Genomic DNA, 23055 nt, shown 5'->3' with positions numbered 1-23055 from the left:
TTGATTTTTGCTGCTCGTAAGCTTCTGCGCCCCGCCCCCTTTACGTGACGTCGCGTTTCGACCAATCGCGGTGAAGATACATCACTTCCGCGGGAGACTCGAGCTTTCCGAGGGAGTTTTTGAAAACAGGAAAAGTGATTGACAGACGAGGAAGAAACAAAATAAAAGGTAAACCTTTAACGTAGTGTTTGTCTGCTTGTAGTATATTAAATCCAAGTACGTTTGACAAGTTACTGGAGAATTAGAGGCAACAAACGAGGCTTAGTTTGTTTACCCTGGTTTAACGTTAGCTAAACATAGCAACAGTTGCTTGTTATATTCTGTGCTTAGAGGGATAGTTCGTTCAAAGTGAAATTTATGTTATTGTTTATCACATTCCTGTCACCCCGAACGTGTATGACCTTTTTAACCGTATGAATAGTTTCTTTTGAATTAATTAGGAATATACAGCCAAACTAGCGTAGTCCGATTCCTGACCGAATGATTCTAATGAGTCGGTTCTTTTTGGTGAATCAATAACACTCGTCTACGAATCGCAATTTAAGCTGTTATTTACAGACTTAATCAGTGTAATTACTGACTGGTTGTTCATATGACAGCAAAGAGTAAATATTTGAGTTTAGTTGTAATTAGTTGTTATGTTATTTAAAAAAAAAAAAGTTAAAGAATGAAATGTTAACACCTTTTTGGTTTTATTTATATTTAATGTATAGTTAGGACCAATTGCTAGATTGCATTTATGCCCCCTCTGAAAGTGTGAACACAAATTAAATGAATAAAAATATCTTCTTTTGTTTTATCAGTTATGTTGAAATTTGAAGGTATCTCATAATCATTGGCAACAAACTGCTGGGGCAATAAATGCAGTAAAAACTTAATTTCTTTCTTTTTGAAATATGTCTTCCTTAAAAGTACAGAAAGAATTGTTACTAATAAAATTTCTCCTTTTGTTTTCTCCATAAGAAAGTAACTTATTCCTTTAATCTGACCTTTGAGGTTGCGTGGTTTTATTACTATGTGGTACTTAACTTGTGTTTTCACTGACAGGATGCGTAGATCTGGAGCTCCGAGTCAGCTCCGTGGAAATGCTGCTAAAATACCCAGGTTTATGCCACCAGGGCCTGCGAGGAATGATGGACCACCTTTATCTGGTCCCCAACCAGAACCATCAGTCCCGTCACCACCAGCACCCAATGCTTTGGGAAATGTGCTGCTTAATAAGGTCACAAACAAGAGAATAATTAAAATGTCCATAATTTATGTGATTGATAATATCTTAATGTTTTCTACTCATGTTCTTTGTGTGTATTATTTGTGTGTGTTTTCATCTGTGTCATAATACTGCAGTTATGTATATCAGTGTGATTGAAGAAGTGCTATCCACCTTTTTTGTTAATGTGAAAGTAATCTGATAATGTGTTAGACTTCTGGTTCATAAGCCATTGTAGGGAAGTAACAAGAAGAATAACGGTAAAATTGTTTGCACTACAAACCACGCTGTTCATAATTAAGATAATGCATTAAAATAACTGGTAAGACACACCAGTTTGCAATATCAAGCATCAAAGAAAACAACTGGAAGCGGATGACACCAGAAGCCAGACGCGTTAAATTTACAAATAGCCGTGTCTGCACTTACGAAAAAATAAGGTGGATAGGTGCACGTGTTAGGGTCTGTTTTCCTTTGCGAATGTTGTTTTAAAAGTCATTTCTCCCTGCAGGTTCAGAAGTGTTTGAGTAGTGCAGATGCTCCATCTGTGACTAGTGCTCCAGTGGGCAGTAAGGCTTTAGCCAGGGTCCTGAGTGCAGTTCCTCAAGGTGAATTTAACGAAAACAGCTTCAGGTCTTCACCTGACTTTCCTGAGCCTGAACAACCAGCAGATAAAGACAGCTGCTCAACTCAGCCAAACACGCATCCCAACAACACAGCTACCGGTATGACTGAAATATCTTTTTTTCAATAAATGTTAAACAGATTTTGCATTCTGATTGGTGTATAAATAAAATGCTTTTCCTTTGATAACAAAACTATCCACCTTTTTTCCCCCGTAAGAGCGGGTGTGGCCATTTGTAAATGTTATGTATCTGGCTTCCGGTCTCGTCTCATCTTTAGCTGTACAAAACAGCTAGTTTTGCTGCTTGATATTGCGAATTGGTGTGTTTTACCATATTATTTTAATGTATTATCTTAATTAGTAGCACACTGGTTTGAAGTGCAGACAGTTTTACCATTTACTGCACATTGTTTTACTGCTCATTATTTCCCTATAGTGGCTAATGCACAGGAAGCCTCATTTACATGTTGAAGAAAAAGGTGGATAATATCTATGTAATGCATTACTTATACATTACATTATATTAAACATATATTAGACCTGAACTCAAAGGAGGACTTTTTTTTTTAAATGGACTTTTTATATGTACTTTTTTTTTTTTTTTTTTTTTGATAAACCTGTGCCACTCGACAATATAAACATGTTGCTGAAAAGGTGCTCTGCAGTTACATCTTAAATGGTCTGTTTTTATGTTTTTAATGTATTATTTTCTCGTAACCATTGGTTTTGGAAACCATTTGGTCTCTAAATGGCTCCTGTAATTTAACCATAATGCAAAAAGCGGAGAACTTAATTGAGCTGACGGTCATTATCGCAAAACAAACCCCAGACTTGTATTACCCTAAAGTGTGTTCTTTTGCAGTAATGACTACATTATTCTCTTTATTACACCACTACTCCCCAAATAAATAAATACATGGAAATGAAATATTGATTTATGCTTTAATTAGGTATGTTTCATCCTTTTTGTAGAAAGTAAAAGAGAGAGAACAAAAGCACAGCTATGTAAGAGAAATTTATTTTGATTATCAGTCTAATATTCCTGTTGCCATGGGATCAGAAACTGTGTATTCCAGAGCAATGTGTAATAAAGTGATATAATGGGTTTTTTTGTTTTTGCTTTGTTTGTTTTTACACTACCAGTCAAAAGTTTTTAGACGGTAAGGTTTTTAAAGGTTTTTAATCCCTTAACTGTCAAACCCCGCCCCCATTTTTGAACATAGATGTGAAAGTGCACTATCCAAACTTAAATACAGACCTAAAGTTGGTCACTTTTTAAAGCAGATTAAGTGAAATCATTTAAAAAAATAGTTTAAAAGTTTAAATTTACTGTAAAGAAAATGTACTGTACTATTTCTTATTTTATTTAAAATAAATATTTTATAAAATAGTTTTTAATCCAAAATTGCTATAAAATTAAAGCCTTCTGTTATGATGTAGATTTTTTTTTTTAGGTGCACTCTTGCTGTAAATTAATCTATTAATGTTCCTACATAATTTGTAACAAAAAACAGATATATAGTTTGTCATGGTTTGATTTATGATCATGTGACTGGAGGAATAAATTACAGGAAGAAATTACATTTTAAAATATATTCAAATTTGAAAACAGTTATTTTAAATAGTGTGTATATATATATGCATGTATATATGTATGTATATATGTGTATGTGTGTGTGTATTATATATATATATATATTTGATTTAATTAAAATATAGTGAAGTCTCTGTTGCTCACCAAGCCTGCATTTATTTATTCCAAAATACATCAAATCAGAAATATTGTGAAATATTTTTACTATTTGAAATAACTGCTTTCTATTTGAATATATTTTAAAATGTAATTTATTCCTGTGATCAAATCTACATTTTTAGCATCATTACTCCTGTTTACAGTGTCACATGATCCTTCAGAAATCATTCTGATATGCTATTATTTTTATTAGCAATATTCAAAACTGTTGAGTATATTTTTGGGAGGATTTTTTGATGAATAGAAAGATCCTAAGATCAGCATTTATCTGAAATAACAAGCATTTGTAACATTATACACTACAACATTCAAAAGCTTGGAGTCATTTAGCAAGGATGCTTTAAATTGATCAAAAAAGACATTTATAATGTTACCAACGATTTCTATTTCAGATAAATGCTGTTCTTCTGCACTTTTTATTTATCAAAGAAACCTGAAAAAAATTCTACTCTGTTGTTTTCAACATAATAATAAATGTTTTTTGAGCAGCAAATCAGAATATTAGAATCATATCTGAAGGATCATGTGACTGGAGGAATAAATTACAGGAAGAAATTACGTTTTAAAATATATTCAAATTTGAAAACAGTTATTTTAAATAGTGTGTATATATATATATGCATGTATATATGTATGTATATATGTGTATGTGTGTGTGTGTGTGTATATATATATATATATATATATATATTGCTTCGGATCAAGTAAATGCAGGCTTGGTGAGTAGAAGAGACTTTAAAAAAAAAAAAAGAAAAAAAAAAAAAAATCTTACTGTCCAAAAACTTTTGACTGGTAAAGACAAACGTTTGTTTAGTTTGTTTTTGAGTAATGCGTCTGTTTTGTATGGTCTTGCGAATCTTATCGCGTTGATATTATATAATCTCGCACAAATTGCTCGGATGTAGTGTACACTCCAAAACTAAGAGAAAGATTAAGAAAGAATAAGAGTACTTGGTCACTAAAACTAAAAACTAAAGCAGAGCAAGGTTAATCGAGAAGTCAGGTTGAACAAACGGCATCTCTATTCCCCGCCTCTAACTTCGGCTTTGAGTGAAACTAACCAATCCGGACACAAGAATCGCTTGATTGACAGGCGCTAAGTGTGTGTGTGATCGTGTTCGCGCTGCGTACAGATTTGCACGGATTCAAGGCAGAAGTGTTCTGCGTCCGAGTGTGAGCTGTGGTGAATTTCTCAGTCAGCCTGGGAAATGTAAAGCAACTGGTGTCCGAAAAGCAGTTCTCACTTACACAAAGCACTGTGTGCACGCACATAACGCTCGTTAAGCGTCAGTTTAATGTTTCCTCAAGCGTTTCAACAGTAGCGCGGACTCGCTCCCTGCTGTCAAAACACGGACTTGACGCGCTTTAAATATAACTGCACGTTCAAAAACAGTCGTTTCCCGCTAAAAATGCAATATATGCCGCTGTTTGCAGCGGAATAAAAGAGCTCCGCTGTGTTTCTAGTCTAATGTAGTCGGGTTTGTTATGTAGGTCAGGCCAGGCTTAAGCAGCTTTACTGAACCTGCGTCAGCTTAAGCTAAAAGGAATTCCAGCAAAGCCCTCCCCGGGTAGGCGTGGGCCTAATCGAGGCTGGCCTAGTTAAGCCTGATTCTTTTTCTTACGTCTGTGTGCTTGAGAGCCAGTTTGTGCATGTGTGTGTTGTTTAACCGAGACAAGCAGTGCAGCAGTCTGCTCACACAAGTGAGTGGAGAAAGACAGACACACAGCACAGGGAGAAGAAGAGCAGGAGATCAAACCTAGAGCACTGAGACCAGACTAAAGGCGGGATGTCTACCTTATTCATGTCTAACAGCATGGTGGGCAAGGCCCGCTCCTCCAACTTCACCCTCTCTGAAAAACTGGATCTTCTGCGGCTGGTCCAGCCTCATATACGCATTCTGGAGGAGCACACCAACAAGCACGCCGTGATCGTGGATAAGAACCGCTGCTGGGACAGCATTGCAGAACGCTATAATAGTTTCGGAGGCGAGAGGCCCCCCAGAACGGCTCAGGGCCTTCGGACCCTCTATAAGCGACTTAAAGAAAGTGCCAAGCAGGAAGTTCTTCAGCGAAGCCACGCCCAACCCGAGTACCGGGGCAGCATCTCAGAGCCAACCAAGCGCATCATGGAAATGATACCACAACTGTTTCATGTGGGGGACAAAGAGCCGAACGCACTCCACAGGTGAGACTGGGCATACGGATACTCACATGACACACACGAACTAAACTAGCACATGGTGCTTCCATAATTCAAAAACATAACTATCACCCAGTGGAAAATTTAAACCAATAGCAAGTAAATGCATAAATGCATATTCTCAAGAGGCCTAATTGGCTTTTCTGGGATGATAATATTGGCTTTTAAATATTGATATTAATATTCTCACATACATTTTCCCAGATTTTTGATTAATTGTCACACACAGCCAATTAGAGTTCAGCAATTTGGACGTGTAAACATCTCCCTAGCTAGTTTTAATGTGTCATATGCGGTCAGAGCACACGTTGCAGTCACACGCTCGCTGTCCTTTCACTCTGTCCTGTGCCAGAGGTAAGCTGCAGCGCTGAGGGGATTTGGATGTCATTAACCGTATTTCCGATGCTGCGTTAATGCCAGGTTTGCCACCATGTGCCAGAGGAGTTGCTTAACACTAGCGTCTCCATGTCTTCGGCTTTCGGTTGTGTTGACAATACAACAGGTCTTTCGTTTTAAAGATGATCTGACTCATTTGAATTAGCTGGTTTCAGCATTTATTCTGAGAATATGTGACCTTGGACCACACCAGTCATAAAGGGACAACTTTTTGAAATTGAGATTTATACATCATCTGAATAAATCAAGCGGAATAAATAAGCTTTCCATTGATGTATGGTTTGTTAGGATAGAAAATTATTTGTTTGAGATACAATTATTTGAAATCTGGAATCTGAGGGTGCAAAAAATCAAAATATTGAGAAAATTGCCTTAAAAGTTGTCCAAATGAAGTTCTTGACAATGCATATTACTGATCAAAATGTAAAATTTTAATATGTTTACAGTAGGAAATTTACAATATAGCTGCAATCAGCAATTCCTGGGGTTCAGGCACTTTAAGGCATTTAAGCACATATGAAAAAAGACATATAGTAAGCCTTTTTTGGCAAATACAGGTAATTTACCATAGAATTATGTTTTGTAATATTTATAACTGCTATAGCGCCAGCTGTGGTCTGATCTCCTTAAAATTTTGCATGCTTGTTTAGAATCACCTGTCGCATGTGCTCACCAGGTTTCATGAAGTTTGAGTTTTCCTTTAAGTTTTATAGGCTTTTGGGTAAATTTGGACATGCCCCTTTTTTAAACAACCCTGTTATAGCTTCCCAAAGGGTCAATTTCAACTTTTTTTTTTTTTTTTGATAATTATTGACATAGGGAGTCCAGAGAATTGTACTGCAGTGTTTTTTTTTTCCAGATGTGAAAAACCTAGGACTAGTTCACAAAAGTAGTTTTTTTTTTTTTTTTAAGGAGTTCTGTCATATGATACGAATATCGTGTGTATATGTGGAAAAACACCATTGCCCAATTTCTTCAAATTTATCACAGACCTTTGGGGCCATGAGTCTAACAAGTCCACCGAGTTTTGTTCCGATCTGCCTCCATTAACCATGTCTAATAGGTGCACAAACTTCATCGGCTAATGGCGGACATGTTGTTTTGAGATATGCAAATGTCCTTATTGACGTTTGTGGCACTTAGGACCAAGACTTTTCATGTTCATAGGACAAATGGTTGCGTAGATACAGCCATATCTATTTTTTCCTTTTATAGTGCCACCAAGTGGCCAAGCTCCACAATTTTTGTCCTGTGACCTCAGATTGAGCTCTTACATAATTGTTTTGAGTTTGGCAGAGATATCTCATTCCGTTCAGGAGTTATAGACATTTCACTAAAAGTGACCCCGTCCCTCTTGAACGTTTTGGTGTCCCTTTGTGATGGTGAGTTGAAAGTTAGACTTTTTTTGATAAATATTGATATTCCCTCTCCAGAGAATCTTTCTGCACTGCTTTGGTTTCGATCAGGCGAAAAACATAGGACTAGTTCACAAAAGTAGGTTTTGAAAAAAATCCAAAATACCCAAAAATTTCACCAGGCGCAAGTTTTGTCTAACGTGAGCCAACAACATAAGACACTTGAGCCTGCGATGGTTTAGGAGTTATGAGCGATCTCGTACTTTGGATCACTGTAGCAACCCCCGTCAGGCCGATTGGGGTGATCCTTGGTGACGTTTTCAAGTTTCAAGTCTTTGCGACTCACGGTTTTGTCTGCACGATCAGTTTTATTTGGGGATCGCTGATCTGTGACCATTCTGACAATTACAATAGTGTTTCAGCACTACGCACTTGAACCCCTAAAAATATCTTCATGGAACATGATCTTTACTTAATATTCTAATGATTTTTGTCATAAAAGAAAAATTTATCATTTTGACCCATACAGTGTATTTTTGGCTATTGTTACAAATATACCCATGCTACTTATGACTGGTTTTGTGGTCCAGGGTCACATATATCCAGACAGCATTATATATCCCAAAGCACATATATCCCAAATGAGGGTTCAAAGCTCTTGTTTTTTTATAAATCATGTTCAAAATTCAATGTTATGTTTTTTTTTTTTTTTTTTTTTTATCAATAAATCATGTGTACGTGTCTCTGCTAGGCTTCAGTTCAAGAGGAATTCTCCAGTGGAGCAGGCAGGCAGCAGTTTGTCCCTTCCAGCGTTGTCGGACTATCCGTCTGTTGCAGCTGTGAGGGTGGAGACTGAGGATGTGAAACCACCTCCTGACATCCACCTGATAACATCCCACAGCTCACCTGTCACCATCGCCACCCCGAGCAGTCAGGCCCACCACGGACAGAACGACAGGGACAATGAAGTAGTGGAAGAGGAGGAAGACGAGGAGGAGGAATTAGCCTCCCACGTGTACGCGGCCTCTCTTTCTCCGTGCCCTTCTTCCGTACACCTGCCGCCCTCGCCGTCGGCACCCGGCCCCAGGAGGAGCGCGTATCAGAGGGGGAGGGGAATGTTCAAGAATCCCGTTTTTGAGGCGGAAGCTCTGCAGATGATGCGAGAGGAGCATGAGCTGCTTCTGGCCAATCACAGAAAGCTTGGACTGTATCTAGAGGAGAAGAGGGAGGGGCTTAAGAGGAAGCAACAGTTAGAGGAGGAGCTGCTGCGGTCGAGAGTCAAAGTGGAGAAACTGAGAGCGGCCAGGCTACGGCAAGGATTGCCGTTGATGTGACATGTATGGTGTCACATCTTGAAAGTCTGTCACAAAGGGAAGTAATGTGAAGTTAAAATGAACAGACTTGTTTGTACAGTTGTTTATTGTTTTTGTATTCTATTGACATTTGTACAAGGATTATTCCTGATGTTTGTAGCAGGGATGAATGTTTTTAATGTATGAATGCCTGGATGAAGAAAAAGAAAAGATTTTATTTTGTATGTATTCGCTAATAAATTCATAATTGCTTTAATCTCAGTGTTTTTGAGCCTGTCCTTTTATTTGTTTTTTTTTGTTTTTTTCAGCAACAGCAATGAAGGAGATCCTTCTCAGTCAAGCTGTTTATGTGTTTACAGTGTAATGCATTTATTTACAGTCAGTATAAAACGGAAATTGCTTTTTTTCCCTACCTTTATTGTGACACATTTATGCAACTTTTTATTTATATACACTATTGTTCAAAAGTTTGGGATCAGTACGATTTTTATTTGGTTTTAAATAAATCTTTTCTGCTCATCAAGGCTGTTTATTTGATTAAAAATACTGAAAAAAACAGTAATATTGTAAAAAATTATTGCAATTTAAAATAGTGTTTTTTCTATTTTAATATAATTTAAAATTGAATTTATTCCTGTAATGCAAAGCTGAATTTTCAGCATCATTACTCCAGTCTTCAGTGTCACATGATCCTTAAATGATTCTAATATACTGATTTGTTATCAATGTTAAAAACAGTTGTGCTGCTTAAGTATTTTGATACTTTTTTCAAGATTCTTTGAATAAAATGGCATTTATTTAAAATAGAAATGTTTTGTAACAAAGTTTGGTGTCAGTAAATTTATTTCTTTTTTGAAAAAAAATAATGCTTTTGTTCAGCAAGGATGTGTTAAATTGATAAAAAGTGACAGTAAATACTTGTATTGTTAGAAAATATTTATATTTTGAATAAATGCTGTTAAATGAAAATTTACAGATTCAAAAAAATATTTGGCACCATAACTGTTGCCAACATGGATAATTCTAATAATAAATCACCATATTAGAATGATTTCTGAAGTATCGTGACACTGAAGACTGGAGTAGTTAATTGCTGATGAAAATTCAGCTTTACATCACAGAAATAAATTATATTTTAAAGTATATTAAAACAGAAAACTTATTTTAAATAGCAATAGTATTTCATAATATTATTTTTTTTTTTTAACTGTATTTTTGATCAAATAAATGGAACTTTGATGAGAGACTTGTTTAAAAAAAAAAATAAAATTACAATTCTTACTGATCCCAAAATTTTGAACAGCAATGTATATATTTATTCATATTTTTTATTTCTCACCTGACCAGTAATTATGTAGTTTATGTGACAGAAGCACAAAGCACTAAATTAGCATTTCTGCATATGCCTACTGGCTGTATAAAGGCTATAAAATTTATTGAGACTATGTAATCAGTAAAACATTGCCTATGATTCAGGCTATTGCTATGTTGTATATCATTGCTTATCTTTTATTTGTTTATTTTAAAGCACGCTACTATAGCGTAATGTGGTGTAAGGCATCATCAAGGAAGCATAAGCGCTGGGAAGGCGACGCTGTGCTGGTTGCCAGGGGGCGGACTGTTGTCCTCAAAGACATGGAGGGACGGGACATTGGACGAGGTTTGCCTGTCACAGCTCATTTAAGCAGTACTTCTGGATTTGTGTATAAATGCATATTTAAAGATAGGGATGTTAAATGTATTATTTATCAGCTGATATGTGACCCTGGACCACAAAACCAGTCTTATGTTGCACGGGTATGTTTGTAGCAATAGCCAAAAATACATTGGATGATTCAAATTTATTGATTTTTCTTTTATGCCAAAAATCATTAGGATATTAAGTAAAGATCATTTTCTATGAAGATATTTTGTGAATTTCCTACCGTAAATATATCAAATCTTAATTTTTGATTAGTAATATGCATTGCTATGAACTTAATTTGGACAACTTTAAAGGCGGTTTTCTCAATATTTTGATTTATTTATTTATTTTTTTTTTTTTGCGTCGTCAGATTCCAGATTTCCAAATAGTTGTATCTTGGCCAAATATTGTCCTATCCTAACAAACCATACATCAGTGAAAAGCTTTTTTTAATTCAGCTTTCAGATGATGTATAAATCTTAAATTTACACTTATGACTGGTTTTGTGGTCCAGGGTTGCATATTAGAGTTTGTTTTCTTTTGATATTTTATATTTGTGCAAGTGTTGCTCATTTCTCTAATTTTTTTTTCCTTTGTCATAAATCCCTGGTTTCACAGACAAGGCTGAAGCCTAGTCCCAGACTAAAATGTAAGTCTGAGCTGTTTCAGCTGAAAGGACACTTGCACTGATTGATTTTGAAATGTCAGTGCTCTTGTTTTGTCTCAAGATGCACATCAGTAATGTTTTTTCTAAGGCATGATTATAACAATTACTTTAATGGCCTAATCCTGGCTTAGTCTAAGCCCTGTCTGTGAAACTAGCCCCTGATGTTTTAAAGGAGAAGTCCACTTCCAGAACAAAAATGTACAGAAATTTCTTTACGACTGAAGAAAGAAAGACATGAACATCTTGGATGACAAGGAGGAGAGTACATTATCTGTACATTTTTGTTCTGGAAGTGGACTTCTTTAAAGTTAATCTTTAAAAACACCAATTTAAACTAATACTGTTAAATGTAATTGTTAGTCTCTGAATGCCAATTTTTTTCACTTGACATTATAATTTTCTGGTACCTTAGTTTTTTACTTTAATTTTATACAAAATTGTATTTTATGGTCAGGATATCATACAAATTATTAAATATCATCCGTTTTTGAAATGCACAATTTTCTCTTTCCTTCACATTTGAGGTAATGTGTTTTGAGTCTGTGTAGATGTGTGTTTTAAATCAATGCTTTTCTATTAGGTTCAGGCTACAAGGTATCGGAGCTGGAGAGCTTGAGTGAGGGTCAGACTCTTATGGTAGGAGGGAAGCAAATCGAGGTCATGGGGGTTATATCCGATGAGGACTACGCCAAAGGTCGTTGCTTTCAAGATGCTGCTGTTGAGACTCCTGCAGAAACAGTCTTGAAAGCTCCTGTATATCGACCGGTGTCTAAATCCTTTACCAGACCAGCGCTCAAGGGAGGTGCACTTACAGATTCTGAACCTGACAAACCAATCTGTAAGCCCAGACATGACCCAAATGCACCAGGTATAGCACATGCACAAATTAATACGTTTTCCCCCCGGTTTTACAGACAAGGCTTAAAATAGTCCTGGACTACAATGCATGTTTTAGCTGTTTTAACTAAAAGCCATTTGCACTGACATATGTGACTCTGGACCACAAAACCAGTCATAATGGTAATTTTTAAATTTGTCTTGAATTGAGATTAATACATTATCTGAAAGCTAAATAAGCTTTCTATTGATGTAAGGTTTGTTAGGATAGGAGAATATTTGGTTGAGATACAACTATTTGAAAATCTGGAATCTAAGGGTGCAAAAAAAAAATAAAATTATTGAGAAAATCACCTTTAAAGTTGTCCAAATTAAGTTCTAAGCAATGCATTTTACTAATTAAAAATTAAGTGTTGATGTATTTATGGTAGGAAATTTACAAAATATCTTAATGGAACATGATCTTTACTTAATACCCTAATTATTTTTGGCATAAAAGAAAAATCAATAATTTTGACATACATACAGTGTGTTGTTGGCTATTACTACAAATATACCTGTGCTACTTAAGACTGGTTTTTGTAGTCCAGGGTCACATTTCCTAAAATTTGTCACTGCTATTGTTTTGTCTCAAGATGGCACACCACAAATTTTTTTTATATGGCACATTTATAAAAGCTACTTAAATGCCCTAATTCAACTAAGACCTAATCCTGGCTTAGTCTAAGCCCTGTCTGTGAAACCAGGCCTTTTTCAAATAATTTTTAAATTATCCATGTCCTTTATGTCCTTATAGTAATTGATACATGTTATATTTGTACTTCTAAAAAATGTTGTCACACTAAGTCCATTTAAATAAGATAATTAAGACAAAAGGGTGTTTAAAAGTGGTTCAGTTTCCCTTAAACATTCATATATATTTTCATTCATAAATATCTTAATCCAAACTATCCATATCCATACTGTTCATTTTTAATTTGTCCCAAGGTGCCCTTGTGATGCCGCGACCGACAACTGATCACCAATGGCTGTATAATAAATCCGGTTCTCCACTGGTGGATGTGGTCATTGACCCCCATTTGACCAATCATCTTCGGCCACATCAGAAAGAGGGCGTGGTCTTCCTTTACGAATGTTTAATGGGAATGAGGTAAATAAGAGTTCATCTGTTAATTTAAAGGGTTAGTTCACCCAAAAATAAAAATTCTTTCATTAATTACTCACTCTCATGACGTTCCAAAGCTTTAAGACCTTTGTTCATCTTCAGAACACAAATTAAGATATTTTTGATCAAATCCAAATGTTTCTGACCCTGCAGAGATAGCAGTGCAACCGAAACGTTCAAGGCCCTGAAAGATAGTAAGGACACTGTTAAATAGTCAATATTATGGTTAAACCACTGATGTCACATGGACTATTTTAATGAAGTCCTTACTACCTTTCTAGGCCTTGATTGTGGTAGTTGCATTGCTGTCTCTGGAGGATCAGAAAGCTCTCAGATTTTCTTAAAAATGTCTTAATTTGTTTTCTGAAGATGAAGGTCTTACGGGTTTGAAACGACATAAGGGTGAGTAATTAATGACAGGATTTTCATTTTTGGGTGAACTGTCCCTTTAAATGTTCTTACTTATGCACTTCTTTATGCATGTTTTTGCACATATGTTTGTGTGTTGCAGACTGTCTGGCCGCTGTGGGGCTATTCTGGCAGATGAGATGGGCCTTGGGAAGACTCTGCAGTGTGTTTGTGTTCTGTGGACGCTACTGAGACAGGGCCCCTATGGTGGACGGCCTGTACTGAAGAGAGCACTTGTGGTTTGTCCAGGAAGTTTGGTCAAGAACTGGGCTGCTGAGTTCAACAAGTGGCTGGGCAGGGAGAGGATCAGTGTTTACACTGTGGACCAGGTGCGTATGTGTGGCTGTTTGTATCAGATGATAGATGAATTGATGACTAAGAGAAAGTTAAAATAATATGTTGTCACGGTAGGATCATCGCGTGGAGGATTTTGTGTCTTCTCCTCTTTGCTCTGTTATGGTGATCAGTTACGAGATGCTGCTGCGCTCTGTGGACCAGCTTAAAGAGCTGGATTTTGGAGTGCTCATCTGTGACGAGGGTCATCGCCTTAAAAACAGCAACATCAAAACGGCCGGTGCAATCACAGCCCTCTCATGCGAACGCCGTCTTATATTAACAGGTTCGAACAAACACACACTTGTAAACAAGTGTAGTTCTATAATGTTATGCAACTCTAAAAAACTGTATTTATTAATTTAACAGGTACTCCAGTGCAGAATGACCTGCAGGAATTTTATTCCATCGTTGAGTTTGTAAATCCAGGAATTCTGGGAACATCAGCAGCCTACAGGAAGATTTATGAAGAGCCCATTCTCAGATCTCGCCAGCCCACCTGCACTGAGGTAAACAAGATAATCAAACACATACATTTTCAAAATAATAAAATATTTATAATATTTATTTGAGAGATTTTGTACACATTTGTATACTTTATATACATATTTTAAGTGATTTGTTATATTATTTAAAATATATTTAATAATAGTATTTAGTAATATGTATATAAACATTTACATTTACAATATAAATCTATTTTAAAGTAAAATGCATATAAAATAAATACAATACAAATGTAGACATAACAGAAAACATAAAATCAGTCAATTTAAATTACATACATTAATTTAGGCATCATAACATTGTAATGTTCAGTCTGAAAATTGATATTCATTTTAAATATTTGTTTAATATTACATTTAACTTTTTATGGAGGCCCAGTTCCTGCCACTGAATAAAATAAAAAAGGCAATTGTGACTTTTTATCTCACAATTCTGACTTTTTTTTTCTAATTGCAAGTGTTAGTTTTGCAATTCTGACTTTTTTCTCAGAATTGCATAATACAGACTCAAAATTCTGACTTTTTTCAATGAATTGTGACATATAAACTTGGAATTTTAAATATCAGAATTGTCAGAATTTGCAGTTGCAAGAAATCAAGTCATTGCAATATGTTATTCTGACTCTTTTTTTTTCTTGCAATTTTAACTTTTTTCTTGCAATTCTGACCTTTTTTCTCGAAATTGCAAGTTTTCATCTTGCAATTTTGACTTTTTTCTCAGAATTGCATAATACATTATGCAATTGCACAATTGCATAATACACGCAATTCTGACTTTTTGTATGAATTGTGAGATATAAACTTAAAATTGCAAGTTATAAAGTCAATAAAATAAAATAATGGGATATTAACTCGCAGTTGCGAGAAATAACGTCAGAATTGTGAGATAACTCTATTGTGACTTTTCTTGCAATTCTCACTTTTTCTCACAATTCTCACTTTCTCAGAATTGTGAGATAAACAATTGTGAGGTATAAAGTCCAATTTATAAAGGGAAAAAAGACTGATGTTCTCAGAATTACGAGTTTATATCTCATAATTCTGACTTAACTCGCATTTGCATGTAATAAAGTCAGAATTATGAGATACAAACTCAATTCTGAGAAAAAAGTCAGAATTGTGACTTTATATTTTGCTTGTTTACATCTTCAAAGTCAATTTTGCGAGACATAAACTTGCAATTGTGAGAGAAATCTGAATTTTGAGAGAAAAAGTTGCAATTACCCTTTTTTGTTGTTTTTTTTACTTTTATTCAGTGGTGGAAATGGGCTAGTTTTTAACATGCAGTTAACATATTACTATTGGTTTTAAGCATTAGGTGATGGCAAAGGTGATGCAAATGTTAAAAAAAAAAAAAAACATTTTTATTTTTTAAAAAGAAAAAAAAGCATTTGCAATTAAATATCCAATAGTGATTATCTGATATTTATAGATAAAAAAAAAATCTCTTGAGCAATTCTCCAGAAAATTTCCCTTCTGACTGTGTGTCTATATCCATCAGCTGGAGTGGAATTGATCACATCTGTGTGTTTCAGGAGGAGCGGTGCATTGGAGAGGAGCGTGCCGCTGAGCTCTTTCGTCTAACAGGTGTGTTTACGTTACGGCGCACTCAGGAGATCATTAATCAGTATTTATCCGAGCGGATAGAGTGGACCGTATTCTGCAAACCTACTGAACTGCAGCTGCGTCTGTATGGAGTCCTGCTGGCCACGCGGCCTATCAGAGCCTGCCTCTCTGGTGCCAGCACACACACTTACACACACAGCCCACACCTTGCATGCATCAACGCCCTCAAGAAGCTCTGCAACCACCCTGGGCTGCTCTACAACACTTTACAGGTATAATAAGTGCTGGTATTTTGCCCTGCCTTGTTCTTCGTCTTATTATTGCTGCTGTTTAATTATGCTTTGTGGTATTTGCTTCAGGAAAAGTCAGATGAGATGTATGAGGATGGAATTATGGAACTCTTTCCTGAGGGATACGCTACAGGTGCTTTTGGCAGTGCAGACTCTGGGAAACTTCTAGTGCTTACAGACCTGCTGTCAGCAATACAGCACGTCAATCGCACAGACAGGTACCACGTACAGTACAACTTTGCTTTACAGACATCATCTCATTTTAAAGGTTTTCACATCATGAAATGATTAGAACTATTGACAAATCTGAAAAATAGATGGATAAATGATGCATACTCGTATTGAACACATTAACCTCATTTCTGGTGGCCTCGTGAAAGTTATATTTTACATGGGTGCCACCAAGTTGAGGTCACATTACAAACGGTGTCTTGCAATTTAAACGGGCTACTACTGCTACTGAGTTTACTTTCAGTTTTGAAGATAAAATATTAATCTCCACAGGAAGACGTATTTGTTAAATGCTTAACAACTTACAATACAATCAGGAAGAAAATGTGTAACAAGGAATTGAATAAAATAACAAAAAAACTAGTATTTTTGGTATATAATGCATAAAGTTGTATAAACATTATATTATATTATATTATATTATATTATATTATATTATATTATATTATATTATATTATATTATATTATATTATTTTATATTATTTTATATTATATTATTTTATATTATTTTATTTTATATTATAATTTTGAGTGCACAAAACTACTAAAGCCCTAAACTATTATATTATGTGGTATTATATTATAATTTAGCCTAAAATTTTACAAATATATTATATTGTGTTATATTTTATTATATTATATTATATTATATTGAATTATAATTTTGTGCTTAAGTGCTAAACTTATATTATGTGGTATTCTTTTATAATTTATCCTAATATTTTACTATTATATTGTATTATATTATAATTTTGTGCTAAAGTGCTAAACTGTTATATTACGTGGTATTATATTGTTATTTATCCTAATATTTTTCTATTATTATATTTTCTATTATTTTATTATATTATATTATATTATATTATATATATTATTTGTATTATATTATATCATTCTAAATGTGATTGCATACAACTGTGCTAAAGTGCTAAACTATTATATTATTTGGTATTAGATTATAATTTATCCTAAAATTTTACAAAAATTGTTATGTTATGTTATGTTGTTATAATTTTGAGTGCACAGAACTGTGCTGAAGTGCTGAACTATTATATTATGTGGTATTATAGTATAATTTATCCCAAAATGTTACTATTATATTATGTTATATCATATTATATTATATTATGTTATGTTATGTTATGTTATATTTCTTATGTTATGTTATGTTATGTTATGTTGTTATGTTATGTTATGTTATGATGTTATAGAAGAAAACCCTGTTTGACACCACCTACAACATGCAAACATTGTTGGGACTAAGTCCAGATGTCCATTTTATTGACATATGTAGTAAGACTCATGTCCATTTTTGTCTCTCTCTAGGGTTGTTTTGGTGTCAAACTACACACAAACTCTTGACTTACTGCAGGATGTCTGTGATCACATAGGCTATAAATGGTGTCGGCTTGATGGACAGACACCTGTAGCCCAGAGACAACGCATTGTTGATTCCTTCAACAGCCCACATTCATCCCACTTCCTGTTGCTACTTAGTTCGAAGGCTGGAGGGGTGGGACTAAACCTCATTGGTGCCTCACATCTTATTTTATATGATATAGACTGGAACCCTGCCAATGACATACAGGTCAGTGAACCTGCACAAAGTTACAGTTGACAATGTAACACTGCAAAGCAACAAAATGTATAAAATACAGTATTGCACAAAAATACATATGAAGCTCAATGCAATTAGACTACACTTTTTAAGTCCACATACTTGCCTTAGTTGCACCTTTAATGCAGACCACTAGATGGCAGTAAATACAAAAAAAACCTTAAGCCTCTGTTGTAAGTCCTGCAATTCTTTATCTGTCTAAATGCTCTGCTTTCATGTGTTAACATCATTTTGTTTTGCTGCCACGCTTGTTTTTTAAGGCTTAGATTATCTAAACAATTATTGTTATACGTTTGTCAGGCCATGGCACGTGTGTGGAGAGATGGACAGAAGAAAACAGTTCACATCTACAGATTTCTTACAACAGGTAACCAAAACATTTGTAAATTACCCATGAAATGAGTATAATCAGCCTGTCTGTCAACAGATAAATTTAGCTGTTTGTTATGACTGTGCAATAAGAAGCAGCACTTGACCTAAAACATCTCACAGCTTTTCATCAATCAGCCCACACAAACTGTCTTTCTTTTCTGCCAATAGGCTCTATGTTATGACACATGTCACAAGATGAGACACAGTCTTATTTTTGGAAGTCTTTAAGATTGATCATTCAGGGATGGAAAAAGCATTTGTTTACAGAGTTTGCACATGAGTTTGGATCTGTAATAATGTATATGTCTCATGTAGGTTCCATAGAAGAAAAGATTTATCAGAGGCAGGTTAGTAAACAAGGGCTTTCTGGGACAGTGGTGGACCTGTCCAAGAAAGCTGATCATATTAGCTTTTCTGCTGAGGAGCTGCGGGACCTTTTCAGCTTTGACCCTAATACCACCTGCCTCACGCACGACCTACTCGACTGCCAGTGCTCTGGAGATGGAAATACACCAGGTAAATAAATACAAGCAAATTAATAAAGGAAGTGCTGGGTGATTCTGCTACCAATGTGCAGTAAGGCTGTCAATCAGTTCAGATTAAATTGAAATAAAGCATATACAGATTAATTAATTGCAATCAATCATGTACAGTAGAGACCAAATTAGAGAACAATGTATAAATACTTGATTTTTTTTTTTCTGAAATATTGTTAATCTTCAATGCTCAAAAAGGAATATTAGTACTGTTCTACTAACATGTTTGACAAAATAACCAAGACATTTCAACAAAAACCTTTATTTTGTGATCAAAATTTGAGAACATTAACCACTCTACCACGAAAGAAGATTTCAACAAAGAAAATGTAGGGTTACAGCTGTCAGAAATTAGTAGGAAGTGTAGAGGCACTTCAGCTCATCTGCGGCTGCAGGACATCACTAGTTTCTCAGACTGCACTGGTGTGATCTTGGTCCACTCTCTTCCATAGTTTGGTAACTGTGGTAGGTTTCTTATCCATAACTTTGTTACCAAGGATTTTCCAGAGATTTTCAGCTGCGCTTACAACAGGACTGTGGCCTGGCATTTCATTATTTCATTGTTCTTAGCTTCAAGGAACTTACTCATTTTGCAGTGTTGATGGGTGCCTTGTCTTGCATGAAAATTGCAGGCTGTTGCTGACGGAGGTTCTGTTGATCTATATAAGAGGCCCAACTCCTGCTGCAGAAAACATCTGCCAAACCATGACACTTCCTCCTCCACCTTTCACTGACATCTTTACGCATTTGGGCTTCGGTCTTTCCTCAGTTTGATGTCTAACAAAATGTTTCCCATCAGACACAAATAAATGAAACTTGCTCTAAAGTCACTAAAGTGAACTTTGGACCAGTTCTCTCCACACAACTTGCTCCTCAGCAAAGGTGATCTTAGCCTTTTGATTGTTTCTTCTGATGAGAGTCTTGGTCACTGCAGAATGCGCTTTCAGTCTGACTTCTTTTAAACATGCCGAGACAGATCCTTACCCTGTTCACTACTGAACTGTCAAGCAATTCCAGCTGCAGTGCTGAACCGATTTCCCACTGAGAATCGTGCATTATCCTGTCTTCTCATGCATTTGTCTAATGTGGCTGACCAGCCATTTTGAGGGACTTAAGTGAATTAGTGTCTCTGTAAACCTGCAATATTCAAGAAGTCACAGATTTGGAATGACTGGGCTTTCATCTGGAAAACCTCTTGTCACAGCGTTAGTCACCTTAGAACAGCCCACTGTCTTGCAGTCTCAATGAAAATTGGAGAAGTGCTGTCAGTTAAATAGGGTTTGTCATATAATTAATGAAATTAGCACCATGTGCCAGATTAACACCAATTACTTGGAGGTATCTCAAGCTATTATTTTTTTTCCAAGTTTTTTTATATTGTGCTTCAGAATACAGTTAATTTATGAATTATGCTTAAAACTGCCCTGTTAGGATAACTTCAAATAGGATTAAGCAGTGACCTTGAAATTTAGGAAGTTGCAGGTTGTTCTCAAATTTTTATCTCCAGTGTATATTAATATTTATGTACACTACTGTTCTAAAGTTGGGGGTCTGTTGCAAAATAAGCACTGTTCTTTTAAATTTTCTGTTCATCAAAGAATCCTGAGAAAATGTATGACAGTCTCCACAAAAATATTAAGCATCAAGTAACTATTTTCAAATGATGTTTTAGCTTTGCTATTACTGGATTTGACGTATTTATTAAAAAAAAAAAAAAAAAAAAAAAAAAATATATATATATATATATATTTTTAAATGGCAAGCATATTTCACAACTATACAGTTTTGCTGTTTTTTTTTTTTGTACATTACCAGTCAAAAGTTTTTGAACAGTAAGATTTTTTATGTTTTTAAAGAAATCTCTTCTGCTTACCAAGCCTGCATTTATTTGATCCAAAATACAGCAAAAGCAGTAATATTGTGAAATATTTTTTACTATTTAAAATAACTCCTTTCTATTTGAATATATTTTAAAATGTCATTTATTCCTGTGATCAAAGCTACATTTTCTTTTCAGAATCATTACTCCAGTCACATGATCCTTCAGAAATCCTTCTAAAATGCTGAGTTTTTTGTTTTTATTATTATTATTATTATTATTATTATTATTATTATTAATAATAATAATAATACATTTAAAACAGTATGTTTTAATATTTAAAACGGTACAGTTTTTTTCAGTATTTTTTGATGAATAGAAAATCCAAAAATCAGCAGTAATCTGAAATAAAAAAGCTTTTGTAATATTATAGCATATGCCGTTCAAAAGCTTGGAGTCAGTTTTTTTTTTTGTTTTTTTGAGAAAGAAATTATATTCTTTAGGTTTTTTTGGGAAAGAAATTGTAGAAATTAATACTTTTATTTTGATCAAAATTAACCTTAAATTGATCAATAGTGATGATAAAGACATTTGTAATGTTACAAAAGATTTATATTTCAGATAAATGCTGCTCTTCTGAACTTTTTATTCATCAAAGAAACCTGAAAAAATTCTACTCAGCTGTTTTCAACTTAATGATAGTAATAAATGTTTTTGAGCAGCAAATCAGAATATTAGAATGATTTCTGAAGGATCATGTGGCTGGAGTAATGATGCTAAAAATTAAGCTTTGAAATTACGTTTAAAAATATATTTATATAGAGAAATCAAATAAATGCAGGCTTGATAAGCAGAAGAGGCTTCTTTAAAAAACAACAACATTAAAAACAGACTGGTAGTGTATCTTTTCTGATCTTCTTTTAGCACAAAATAATAAAGTAACCTTTTTATTCATTTGAATGTAAACATTTCCAGGCTTTGAGAAGGAGATAAAGGAGGAGACCGGAAGGGCGTGTCAGCTGGGTCGCCATGCGGACAGCACGGTATCATTTCCACAACGAGTCAGCATGTCCGAGCTCATGCACTGGAGGCATTTCTCTGGGGATGTTCAATCATATGATGATATTTACCTAAACCATGCCCGTAACCACATCACATACGCCTTTCAAAGCACCACTTCTAAATCCCAAACCACAGCCTAAACTCTTCCTCCTCCCAAGACTTTTATTTACAAACCCACTACCCTCATGCACTCATGTTAATATATGATGTAAGACTGAACATTAAAAATTTTCCTTTTAATAAATCTTATTACGTTGTTATTACGTTTTGGTTGAGTGCGCAAGCAAGTGTGCTCGTATCCATTTAGGGAACACGCTGATTTAAATATCTGCTCCCTCTGTCAGAATGAATCAGAGCTGTACACAAAAATAGATTAATAGCGCAATCAGAAACATTAATAGAAGCGGCAAAAAGCAGCAGGGCATCTGTCAGACAGACATATTGTCATATCTTTTTTTTTCTTTTTTTAGATTGTCAAGTTTCTAGTAAAAACCTCATTCTGGTTTTCATATGAATGTATCACAAAACTAATGATTTGTGTTCGTTTTTAATCATTAGTTTACTTTGTTTTTTGGTGTTTATGAATTATATAATTCACATTCACATTGCTAACAAATCAGTTGATTAAATAGTGGGTTGACCCCTGTTATCTTGTTTATTACGTGGTTTCCCCCCATTACCATCCTAATTTATACAATGTGGATGCTTTACATGAAATGTATCCAAAACCAGTGTTGTTCAATCTCAATAGGAGAATTGATGAACGTGACGCTGTGCAGGATTACACTGGTTGCGCAGATGGTTCATTTAATGCATTTTCTAGCTAAGTCTGTCCTTTGTCATTATTAGTAACACAAACACTGACTACGGGAATCAGAAACGACAGTGCGATCACGAAAGCAGTGAGCCAGTCACCAGCAGGAAATGAACTTGTTAGCTCCGTGACTCATTAACGAAACGAACCTGGGTGCACGTTTGCTGGTGGTGTTGTTTATTGACAGTTTTTCGGGGTTTAAATGGGGCAGGGATAAATCATTGTGGTGTGATATAACGTGTGAGTCACAGATTTCTGTGTGCGTTTGTATGTCTGGTGGCGCGTGGCGTGTTG

The 23055-nt window shown here is 35.0% G+C and overlaps 2 protein-coding genes across 2 annotated transcripts; both read left to right on the top strand.

The window, feature by feature from the left end:
- The first annotated feature begins 87 nt into the window (after nt 1-87).
- Nucleotides 88-22367, top strand: rad54b (RAD54 homolog B). Its single transcript, XM_051130964.1, has 15 exons — nt 88-168; nt 1048-1222; nt 1722-1935; nt 10381-10512; nt 11784-12071; nt 13028-13190; nt 13717-13942; nt 14025-14232; nt 14316-14455; nt 15988-16290; nt 16378-16526; nt 17867-18128; nt 18459-18525; nt 18846-19046; nt 21861-22367. Exons 2-15 carry the CDS (start codon nt 1049-1051, stop codon nt 22085-22087), a joined length of 2754 nt encoding a protein of 917 aa, XP_050986921.1. The 5' UTR covers nt 88-168; nt 1048; the 3' UTR covers nt 22088-22367.
- Nucleotides 4733-9198, top strand: LOC127178244 (fibrinogen silencer-binding protein). Its single transcript, XM_051130977.1, has 2 exons — nt 4733-5773; nt 8291-9198. The coding sequence occupies exons 1-2, from the start codon at nt 5376-5378 to the stop codon at nt 8871-8873; spliced, it is 981 nt and encodes a 326-aa protein (XP_050986934.1). The 5' UTR covers nt 4733-5375; the 3' UTR covers nt 8874-9198.
- Nucleotides 22368-23055: the final 688 nt, after the last annotated feature.

Source organism: Labeo rohita, chromosome 16 (assembly GCF_022985175.1).
Source record: "Labeo rohita strain BAU-BD-2019 chromosome 16, IGBB_LRoh.1.0, whole genome shotgun sequence".
NCBI lineage: Eukaryota > Metazoa > Chordata > Actinopteri > Cypriniformes > Cyprinidae > Labeo > Labeo rohita.
This window is presented reverse-complemented; position numbering and strand designations above follow the sequence as displayed.